At 40.6% G+C, this 12295-nt stretch overlaps 1 protein-coding gene across 2 annotated transcripts in view; it reads right to left on the bottom strand.

Annotated features, from left to right (window-relative positions):
- MAP3K5 (mitogen-activated protein kinase kinase kinase 5) overlaps positions 1 to 12295 on the bottom strand; it is a 194020-nt gene that overhangs the window by 127157 nt on the left and 54568 nt on the right. For both annotated transcript variants that reach the window (XM_066248130.1, XM_066248129.1), the window contains exon 2: positions 2320 to 2459. In XM_066248130.1, the coding sequence (XP_066104227.1) occupies positions 2320 to 2459 (140 nt within the window). The remainder of the gene's footprint in view (positions 1 to 2319; positions 2460 to 12295) is intronic.

Raw genomic sequence — 12295 nt, forward strand, 5'->3', positions numbered from 1 at the left:
ACACTCACGTACAACAGACTTTTCTCAGTAGCAGAGGACTGGAGGAATTTCTAGGGCTCAGAAGAAATTGTTAGCCTGAACAAAATACTTTCTATCCCCAAGACCTTTATACACTGCAAACACCTAGTTGGGCTAGGAACAAGCCAGATAAGAAAATGGCAAAAGCTTAAGTTAATGGAAGGAGGAAGAGAAAGAAAAAGAATGAATGGCTTGTGCATGGAACAATTCAGGAGGCACAGGTGATGGGTTTTTCGAAATAAACACACTTAGCAGGAATGTCTGATCTCCTTCTAACTGCAATCAGGTTGAGTGGTTAGGAGGACGGGCTTCGGAGCCAGGCAGACCTGGTCCCAAATTTTACTAGCTCTATCACAGTTTGGGCAAATGACTGAATTGTGTGAGCCTCACTTTGCAATTCTATAGCATGGTGACAGAATATATTCATCACAGGGATGCTTTAAGACAAGTGTTTAATGTAAATCAGTATGTGGGTAAAGCACTTACTACTTAGCCCACAGTGAGTGCTCAATAACAAGCAGCTGTTATGTATAAAATAAGTTTATTTTATATGGACTGGCCTTTGGAAAGAACTACCGTATTTTATTCAAATAGCAATAACACTTCTATACAAAGTCTGGCTGAAATCAATGTCATAAATAAGTTTACTTGTTCCATACAAATTTCTGATAAGGTTAGCTTTATCTCTTTTTTTCCTCAAATGCAATTTTAATTTACTTTTTAAAAAAATTTCCCAAGGAAAGAATGGTCATAAAATGATATTATCGGATGCCAGTAGGGCAAGAAAATCGTGTAAAGTGAAAAATGTCCAACACAACACTGACTGCTTAAAATAAACTTACTGCCAAAAAAAAAAATTAGAAAAAAAGAAGAAAATAATCTTACTTCATCAACTGCTAACACATATATGTTGTAAACAGCTGCAAGTCAAAATGTATAATTCAGAATAAACCACCATAAAAGTTTATAATGCACTAATTAAAGGAGTTAAATCTGGGCAAAAATTAGGTCAGAGGTTCTTAAAGAATTGCTCCAGGTAAGAAACAGATTTAGACAGAGCAGGGGAAATCTCACAGGACTATGTAGAGTATTCTGTAGCATCAATGCCCAGCACAATGCCTGGCATACAGTAAAGGTATCTGCTAAAAGAAACCGCAGATTTTTCAGACGAAAGCCATATAAGCTTTAGATACTCAGATAAAAGCAAAATACTATTTTTTTTGCATGAATTTAGGGTTAGAGATCTTCATATAATAATTACTAAACCATTGGAAATATGGCTCTGGGTCTGAGGGCTCCAGGTCCCACTGCTGGCTTCGACTTGGGAACTGGAAGACACAGCTGAGGAAAAGCACACAGAGCTAGCCAGAAGTTTCACAAAGGAAATGACTAATATCAGGTGCAGCATGAGTTTCACTGAACTGTTAGATGCCTTTCAAAGAATCACACAGGGTAAAGTCACTTGGACTTGCAAAAGCATTTTAGGCAATTCAATGGATGCAGGAAATACCCTCGTATCGTTGAGTTCCCATGCTGGAAAGAATGGCCACAGGATATGCTGAATTTTGTAAACGGATACAGTGAGTTTTTATTCCCTCCTTCCTGTCTTAATTGAAATCATATCCCTGTGAAAGTAGATGGCAGTTTTCAGGTGATACTCAGAGAATTTCTACTTAGAGCCCTGGTTGACAAACTGCGGGCTCGCGAGCCACATGCGGCTCTTTGGCCCCTTGAGTGTGGCTCTTCCACAAAATACCACATGCGGGCGCTACCTTGATAAGGAATGTACCTACCTATATAGTTTTAAAAAAATTGGCTCTCAAAAGAAATTTCAATCATTGTACTGTTGATATTTGGCTCTGTTGACTAATGAGTTTGCCGACCACTGACTTAGAGTACTGTCAGTAGGAAGCATAGTATTTCTAGTTGGAGACAAGGTATGCCCCACAAAACCACTAATGGCGACAAGCACAAGGCTCAACCATCCATACCTTATGTAATCTCACCTTTCTCTAGTGGGTGTAGACTTTCTATTAACACAGTCTCCTCAGGTATAACTCTAACCGGAGCTTAGAACTCAACATTAACTTTTTTCCTCCCTGTGTACCATCAAATGTCTACAGTGAATTCTAAATAAACCTCACCACTTAACCGGCAATTGTTGCACAATTATCACACTGACAAAAAAAACAATCAAACAACACTTTCACAAACATAAGCTACTCAAATTTTTCTGGATGATAGAGGTAACCCCTACCACTCTGGGGCCTAAAGTAACAATTTAGTCAACAAATGAGGTACCTTCAGTGAGTGCAGAGAGTGTGAGTTAGTGTCACAGTAGAGGATGACGTTGTTGGCCATGCTGAAACTTTCTCTCACTCCCAGGTGGTAGAACAGGGACGGCTGCCGGAAGGCGTCGCTCATTTCCACCACAGCAATATCTGCAAACAGGAAACAGAGTCCCCAAGAGATGACACCTAAGCAATGCCCAGTAAGCACATTTTGGTTTTAATAACTTAGTATTCAGAGAGGAAATGAAGAAATAATAGGGATTTTCCCTTGGCGTTTACCACTAAATTTTGAATTTGCAGTTCTACCCGGAAGTGGTTTTATAAAAAGGAGCCAAACTGCATTGTTTTAGAAAACAACAAATGGGTCTTAAAATTACTGGAAACTAAGGAGAGTCTGCAATGGTGGGAAGTGGGGTTAATGCCTTCTGTTAAATATCAACAGTACAACATAAGGTTTCAGGGGCAGCTCCATAGGGAAGCGGCAATAAGCAGGAACTCTAAAATGAGATCTTTAGAAAGTAAATAGATAAGACTGGAAAGTAACCCAGAGTTAAATTTTATAATTAATTAATTACTATGTAGCATGTGCACAACAAATATAAGTCAAAAGAAATGGAAAGCAAAGGTATAAAGAACTATGACTAGGAAGGAGAATATAACCACAGTTACAAATTCTTCCAAAGCTCAGAGATGCCTAATATCAAGGTAGTATTATAAATCTGACACCAAAAATTGACAATAATCTCACAAAAATGAAGTTCAGATTAGTCTTAAATCCATTTATATGTAGACAAAAATACGAAAAAAAAATCAACAAAATGCATCAAACACTATACAATAAAAATACTAAAACATTAAGTTTAAAACTTATTTTCAGAATGCAAGGATGGCTCAATGGAAAAAATCAACAGCATCTCCATAGATGCTCCAAGTGCTCTGATAAATCTAAAATTCACTTCTCATTAAACACAACTGTAAGCTAAAGCTACAAGGGCACTTCTTTAACATGAAGAATAATACATATAATATTTAATAAGACCAGCCAACTTTGTGTTTCTAAGCATTCCTATGAATATTAGGAAAAAGATATGGTTATCAATCAACTATTCTTACTAATTTACTTTCTGAAAATCCATATTAATGCAGTAAAATTTCATAAAGTAAGGAGGTATAATTTTATAAAATAAAATACATAAGTATCATTATTTGCAGATGTTATAGCTGTCAACCAAATAACTTCAATAGAATCAACTAAGTAACTTTAATAAGTAATAATATAATTTAATAAAGTGTCAAGATGAAAACTTACTATGAAAACCAAAAGCTTCCTTTATAATCATAATAAACAAGCATTTGGAAAATATGGTAAAATAGATCCTATTCACAATTAACATACCTTGCAACAAGTTTAACAGATGATGCTAATTTGTTAAAAAGAATGTGCAATATGTAACACATGAAAGATTAATATCTTTATAAACCATCTCTCTTTTTCTTTAGTTTTTTTTTTCTTTTCCAAGAGGGAGGAGGGGAGATAGACAGACTCCCACATGTGCCCCGAACCAGGATCAACCCAACAAACCCCGTGTGGAGCTGATGCTCTGCCCATCTGGGGCCAAGCTCACAACCAAGCTATTTTTAGCACCCGAGGTAGAGGCTCCATGGAGCCATCCTCAGTGCCTGAGGCCATTGTGCTCGAATCAATAAAGCCATGGCTACGGGAGGACAAGGGAGAGAAAGAGAGAGAATGGGGAGGGGTGGAGAAGCAGATGGTAGCTTCTCCCGTATGCCCTGACCAGGAATCAAACCCGGGACATTCACATGCCAGGCTGACACTCTACCGCTGAGCCAACTGGCCAGGGCCTTAAAAACCATCTCTTATTGGTCGATTTAAAACAAGTACACAACCATAAAAGCACTACAACAGAAAATTAGGCTATGGACATAGGCAGGCAAATTTGCAAAAGTATAACTAAAATGGTAAATAACAAATGCACATTGTGCCAACTGTAAAGTACCAGATTTTTGATTAACAAGTGGCTGAAGATATTTCAAAACGTCAGTGAGAATGGAGAGAAATGACACTCTTTCTTATATGCCGAGGGGTGGTGTAAACTTTCTAGGAGACTTAAGTCCTTAAGGTTGTGCACATTTTTTGAACCAATAATTCCATTCCTAAAAATTTACCCTGAAAAAAGTTCCTATAAATGTGGCAGACTTATTTATAAGTATGTCCACTGACATATATGTTTTTAACAATAGAAATGGAAAATGCTCAAAAATCAATCAATAAGAAAATAGTTAGATTCAAATAATGGCATATGCTATACCCATTAAAAACTGTATTGTTAAAGAATATTTAACAATGGGGGTAAATTAAGTAAAACATATTAAAATATATACATCATAATGTGTAGAATATAAGTGAAAATATAATGTACACACATATAATATATATCATCTGTGTGTATATATGCCTATGAATAAAAAAGTGTCTGGAAAGTTATATTATACATACACCCAAATGTAAACTATAGTAACAGCTGTGTAATGGGACTATGAATTACTTTTACTTCCTTATGCTCTTCATATTTTTTTATAATTTCTATTATGAACACTGATTACTTTTATAATCTAGGAACCCATCAAAATAGAAAAAGAACAACACTGAAAACCTAGGTGACTGAACATAAAATCAAAGTGAAGCATAAAAATAATGCAGCCTCTTGCAGACTCTGATGCTGAGTCAGCCTTCTCTAATGAATGGGAGATCCAAAACTGCATTCTGTGACAGAGAAATAAATCAGATGAAATGGGAGCTAATGACACAGGAGATGCAGTGAGGTTATGAAAAAGTAAGACAGGTCAAAGGATCTTCAAAAATTTTTTTCCTAAGGTTAAAAATGACTTATGGATCCTGGAATACAAATAAAGAATTTTCTGTAGGGGTCCTCCACATTTCTATATCAAAAATCAACACATAAAAAAATGAGTCACTGTGACCCACCCACACGCCCCATCTGCCTCCAGCACCCACATTGCTTTCTCTGCCCACAGATGCCAGCCACTCAGTCAGTCACAGCGCTTTAAAAACAACATAGTGTAAAACGGAGCAGAAAGGAACCCAATAAAACAGGAACCGATGAAAAATAAATGAGAGACATGCAAAGGAAAGAACTAGCTAAAGTAGTAACAAGAAGTAGGACGGAACTGGCTATTTGCAGAAAACCGACTCGTGGAATCTGATGCTAAAAGAAAATAAAACACTGCAGAAGGCTTTCAGATGGAGAGAAACTAGACGTTTAAAATAAATGGTACAGACGAGATAAGGTATAGTCATTAGGTCTGAACATTCAGCAGGCACAGATTCGTTTTCTGAGTGCTGTGTCGGACAGAGAAAATGCTTATTGGTCTAATTTAAAAATTCTGCAATATAGTATGATGACCCAGAAAAGGACTGACTTTTTTTCTACTTCAGATTCAGATGAGTAATATGTTCTAATACAGCTGTATTATTTTCTAACTTTATTTTTAATTTCTTTTTTTTTTTTTTTCTGAAGCTGGAAACGGGGAGAGACAGACAGACTCCCGCATGCGCCCAACCGGGATCCACCCGGCACGCCCACTAGGGGCGATGCTCTGCCCACCAGGGGGCGATGCTCTGCCCCTCCGGGGTGTTGCTCTGCCACGACCAGAGCCACTCTAGCGCCTGGGGCAGAGGCCAAGGAGCCATCCCCAGTGCCCGGGCCATCTTTGCTCCAATGGAGCCTTGGCTGTGGGAGAGGAAGAGAGAGACAGAGAGGAAGGGGGGGTGGAGAAGCAAATGGGCGCTTCTCCTATGTGCCCTGGCAGGGAATCGAACCCGGGTCCCCCGCACGCCAGGCTGACGCTCTACTGCTGAGCCAACCGGCCAGGGCCTATTTTTAATTTCTATAGGATAAAATTCACTTTTCTACCTTCTTTGGTAAAATGTTCCAAGCTAGTGTCCTTACTTTTTGTTTTTTAATTGTTGGATTTGTTTTCTTACTACTGAGGTTTGTCCCTAGGTTACAAAAGTTTTCTTCTAGAAGTTGTATAGAGTTACATTTTACACTTATGTTCATGATCCATACGGGGGAGGGCGGCACATACCTAATTTATTTTATTTTATTTTATTTTATTATTATTATTTTTTCTTATTGAAGCTGGAAACGGAGAGAGACAGTCAGACAGACTCCCACATGCGCCCGACCGGGATCCACCCGGCACGCCCACCAGGGGCGACGCTCTGCCCACCAGGGGGCGATGCTCTGCCCCTCCGGGGTGTCGCTCTGCCGCGACCAGAGACACTCTAGCGCCTGGGGTAGAGGCCAAGGAGCCATCCCCAGCGCCCGGGCCATCTTTGCTCCAATGGAGCCTTGGCTGCGGGAGGGGAAGAGAGAGACAGAGAGGAAGGAGGGGATGGGGGAGGAGAAGCAAATGGGCACTTCTCCTATGTGCCCTGGCCGGGAATCGAACCCGGGTCCCCTGCACGCCAGGCCGACGCTCTACCGCTGAGCCAACCGGCCAGGGCCTCTTTTCTTTTTATTGAAAGTATTGAAATGACACTGGTTATTAAGATTATATAGGTTTCACTTGCACATTTCTGTGATACATGATCTACACATTGCTTTCTGTGCCCACCACCCAAAGTCAAGTCATCTGCTGAAGTGAAGTAAGTCAGAAGGAGGAAGTTAAGAACCATATGATTTCACTCATATGTAGGATAGAAAACTATGATCCATTTTCAGTTAATTTTTGTAAATGGTGTGAAGTATGGGTCATGGTTCATATTGTCTGTAAAGACTTTCCTTTCTCTATTCAATTGTCTTCTTTGAATTAATTAATGGCTATATTTGTGTGGTCTATTTTTGGATTTTCTATTCTATTCTATTAGTCTATGTAAAGAAAACTGACATATTAACAATATTGAGTCTTGCCACACCAGGCGGTGGCACAGTGGATACAGCGCTGGGCCTGGGACACTGAGGACCCAGGTTCAAAACCACAAAGTCACCAGCTTAAGTGTGGGCTCATCTGGCTTGAAGGCAGGCTCAGCAGCTTGAGCATAGGGTTGCCAGCTTGAGTGTGGGATCATAGACATGACCCCATGGTTGCTGGCTTGAGCCCAAAGCTCACTGGCTTGAAGCCTATGGTGTCTGGATTGAGCCCAAGGTCGCTGGCTTGAGCAAGGTGTCACTGGCTTGGCTAGAGCCACCCAGTCAAGGTATATAGGAGAAAGCAACCAATGAACAACTAAGGTGCCACAACTGCGAGTGGATGCTTCTCATCTCTCTCCTTTACCATCTGTTTTTCCCTATCTTTCTCTCTCACTAAAAAACAAAACAAAAAAACACAATATTGAGTCTTTCAATTCATAATATGGCATATCTCTCCATTTATTCACTTCTTTCTTTCAATATTAAAAATTTTTAATGTGATTGCACACACTTTGTTAAAATTGTGCCTAAGTGGGCCCTGGCTGGTTGGCTCCATGGTAGAGCATTGGCCTGGCATGTGAAGTCCCGGGTTTGATTCCTGGCCAGGGCACACAGAAGAAGCACTCATCTGCTTCTCCACCCTTCCCCCTCTCCTTCCTCTCTGTTTCTCTCTTCCTCTTCCACAGCCAATGCTCCACTGGAGCAAGGTTGGCTTGGGCGCTGAGGATGGCTCCATGGCCTCTGCCTCAGGTGCATTCGAATGGCTCCGGTTGCAATGGCCCAGATGGGCAGAACATCGCCTCTTAGTGGGCATGCTGGGTAGGTCCAGTCAGGCGCATGCGGGAGTCTGTCTCTCTGCCTCCCTGCTTCACACTTCAGCAAAATACAAAAAAAGGAAAAAAAATTGTGCTTAAGTGTTTCATTATTTTGGTGCTGTTGTAGATGTTCCCTCTTTCTTCAATTTCAAATCCCAAGTGTTCATTGCTAGCATATAAAACCACAGTTGATTTTTGTATACTCATCTTGTACCCCAAGACTTTACTAAACTCATTTATTAGTTTCAGGAGCCTTTTTTGGGGGGAGGAGTAAGAAGGGGTCCATGCTTTGGGATTTTTTACAAGGACAACCATGTCATCTGCACCTAGAAATCACTTTATTCCCTCCTCTCCAATGCGTATGTCTTTTATGTGTTTTTGTTGTTGTTCTTTGTTTTGTTTTGCCTTGTTAAACTCTGTAGGACTTCTAGTAACAGCAATTTAGAAGCAGTAATTATTTGATTAGTAAAATAAATAGGCAAAAAGTATCTTCCTTATTAAATAAACAACATGCTGAAACACGCAAAAGACAATATAATTATAACAAGTCGAATAAACACCCAATGCTCCATAATTCTTGAAACCCACTTGAACGGGGTTTGAGGTTTATTCACTTTATGTCATAAGCACATATTCAGATATTACTGTGTGTTAGGCACTATATGCTCTTCGAACATTAACTCAATCTTTATAATACTCCTTTGTAGTAGGTAACATTATGTCAGAACCCTGAGGCAGAGAAGGTATAAGTTATCTGCCCAAAATCAGCTAGAAAAAGATAGCACCAGGATTTGAATTAGGCAATCTGGTTGGAGAGTCTATGCTCTGAATTCTTAACTAAACCACACCCTACAGTTATAGGATATGGAGGTTCCAAAGATCAGAACACAAATGAGGTGCAAAAATAGATTAGGGGGCCAAAGCATATACTCTTATAATGTATTTCATGAGTAAATGTACTTTTTTTTTTTTTTAATAATTTTTTTTAAAAATTCATTTTAGAGAAGTGAGGGAGAGACAGAGAGAGGAGAGACAGAGAGAGAGAAGGGGGGGGAGGAGCTGGAAGCATCAACTCCCATATGTGCCTTGACCAGGCAAGCCCAGGGTTTTGAACCGGCGACCTCAGCATTTCCAGGTCGACGCTTTATCCACTGCACCACCACAGGTCAGGCAAGTAAATGTACTTAATAATTGTCTAATTGAGTTCTGTGGTAATAGCTTGAGTATAACTGCCACAATTAAAAATTTAAGACTAAGTCATTGAAAAGTATAAGCCAAGACACAAAAATGTCTTACATTTCTACCTAAGGTATAGTTTCTTCAAAGGAGTGAATGTAAAATGAAACATAAGTTAGGTTTACCGGGGGGTCATTAAAGTATAATACATTTTTAAGGCAGTAAAACTATTGTGCCTAATTGCATTTTGGGTCATCAAAAGACAGTGGCCTGACCAGGCAGTGGCGCAGAGTGTCGGACTGGGATGCCGAGGACCCAGGTTCGAGACTCCGAGGTCGCCAACTTGAGCACAGGCTCATCTGGTTTGAACAAAAGCTCACCAGCTTGGACCCAAGGTCACTGGCTTGAGCAAGGTGTTACTTGGTCTGCTGAAGGCCCACGGTCAAGGCACATATGAGAAAGCAATCAATGAACTAAGGTGTGGCAACGCGCAACAAATAGCTAATGATTGATGCTTCTCATCTCTCTGTTCCTGTCTGTCTGTCCCTGTCTATCCCTCTCTCTGACTCTCTCTCTGTCTCTGTAAAAAAAAAAAAAAAAAAAAAAAAAGACAGTGGTTTGTGGTCTGTGTTACTTTTTCTTAATTTTTCCTTCAAAATACCCTATCTCTTAGTTGCATATTTCACATGAACTGCTATGGCTTGTGAAAAGCACAATGGAAGGAAGACATTCATCTTTAGCTCCTTTTTATCTTTTCAAATGTTTTCCTGATCACTGATACCAAGGCCAGAGTTCCGCACTGATTGGGCTTGCATTAGCCTATAAGGTACTCCAAAATTCCACAGAAATTTCCCAAGTTATCACATAGAATTACCCCAGCCAGTCATGATGGATTAATCCTCAAAAAGATCTAGTTTTTCAGCAAATATCCTAAACACCTATTATCTGTTATCTATTATGACAATTAAAAGAAAAACTTGAGTATTCAGTTGTCTGAAGTCTGGTTGGTACACAATGTTGGGAAATTGCAAAACTCCTATTGTATAGCTAGAATCTGTAAAAATTTCAGGAAGGCAGAATAATCACCTGTTAACACTGTCTTGAATTGGCAATAGTTGGGCAATTCCTGTGATAAATTACTACTCACTTGTCTTCACCAGCATCACCTTATTTTCTTGTACATTATTTAGTTAACCCTGCTAATGTATAATGAGACACATCTGTGTCAATAGATATTTTGACCCATAATTTCCTCATCACTAAAGTCGAATAAAGGTATGCACAGTGATCCAAACATGAATCATCTTTTATTGCTAAAGCAAATATATACATAATGTCCCCACCCCAGCCCTAGTTTGCTTATTTGCAGTTGTTGGATTATGACATTGAGGTGGGTTTTTCTAATCAGGAAAGTGAAGGTGATCAGAGGGACACTTTTTACCTCCAGTGATTGTCCTTTAAAAAGAGTGCCATCACAATTACAAAAGGAGGGGATGGAAGAAAAGGGAGATGCCTAGAGTGGAGAAAAAGATAAAAGAGAGAGGAGAAAGAAGGAGGCAGAGGGGAATCAGGGAGAGAAAAAAGAAGTGGAACCAAACAAGACAGGTGTTGTAAGAACCACAGTCCCCTTGCCCAGGCAATAGCTGCAAGAATTAGGACATGACAGTCCATCTTTAGAGAATGTGAGGGCAAAGAGCACACATCTGCAGCAGGTACCAGCAGGACCTAGAATGCCAGCTCTCTGCCGGAAGGAGATACAGTGTCCAAAAAGCACACTACAGAGGGGAAAAGCTGGAAGAATCCCCTCCTCCTAGTGGCCTTGAGAGGAACGATGAACATGCAAACAACAACTGTCTCATGACTGCTGGTGTGTGAGTCTGTATTAAGTTTCCGTACAGATGACCTTGGATAATACCTTAAATCAGTGATTTTCAACCGCTGGTCCGCAGACCGGTGTTGGCCTGCAAAAGAGTTAACCACCTGATGTTGCGTGAAGATACAGAGTCTGGTGGTTAATTCCTTCAAGGACCAGCACAAAATTTCTGGCAGACTGGCGGTGAAAACTACCGCCTTAAATGGTCTAATCTTTGATTTCCTCCACTAAATTGAGGATAATTACACAATTACCACACAACGCTGTTATAAGGATTACATGTGTGCTAAGTAGAGTAAACTCTCAACATTTAGTTATCATGTTCATAGGAAGCCCTGGGAGCAATTTTATCATAAAGCTGTTATTGAAGCCATTGCTAATATATAACTCACCCCGACGAAGCCTCATAGGAAAAATTACTCGTAGAAATCATGCTGAAATAAAATTTGCAAGCACAGAAAGTCAACATACAGGATTCTAACATGATTCTATGATCAGTGGGGATCCAGCCATGTCCCTGACTTCTGAAAAAGGATGTGGCAGGATCCGAGTTTCGAGAAATACACCTCAGTTTTGTGGATGGGTGACAGACAAAACAGAGCAGAAGCTGAGAGACCAGTTAGAAGTCATGAAAGGGAGGGTGTGCCCCTAAACTAATGTAGAGACAACGTGACTAGGAAACCAAGAGGCTTTAGGAATTTGGTGGATGCAAGACGATCAAAGAAAGAATTAAAGATGATTCTGTTTCCAACTTGAATGATTAAGACTGATAACATTCAGGCCCTGGCCGGTTGGCTCAGTGGTAGAGCGTCGGCCTGGTGTGCAGAAGTCCCAGGTTCGATTCCCGGCCAGGGCACACAGGAGAGGCGCCCATCTGCTTCTCTACCCCTCCCCTCTCCTTCCTCTCTGTCTCTCTCTTCCCCTCCCGCAGCCAAGGCTCCATTGGAACAAAGATGGCCCGGGCGCTGGGGATGGCTCCTTGGCCTCTGCCCCAGGCACTAGAGTGGCTCTGGTCGCAACAGAGCGATGCCCCAGAGGGGCAGAGCATCGCCCCCTGGTGGGCGTGCCGGGTGGATCCCGGTCGGGCGCATGCGGGAGTCTTGTCTGTCTCTCCCCGTTTCTAGCTTCAGAAAAATACAAAAAAAAAAAAAAAAAAAAAAGACT

The sequence above is a fragment of the Saccopteryx bilineata genome, chromosome 12, assembly GCF_036850765.1.
Source record: "Saccopteryx bilineata isolate mSacBil1 chromosome 12, mSacBil1_pri_phased_curated, whole genome shotgun sequence".
In the NCBI taxonomy this organism is placed as follows: domain Eukaryota; kingdom Metazoa; phylum Chordata; class Mammalia; order Chiroptera; family Emballonuridae; genus Saccopteryx; species Saccopteryx bilineata.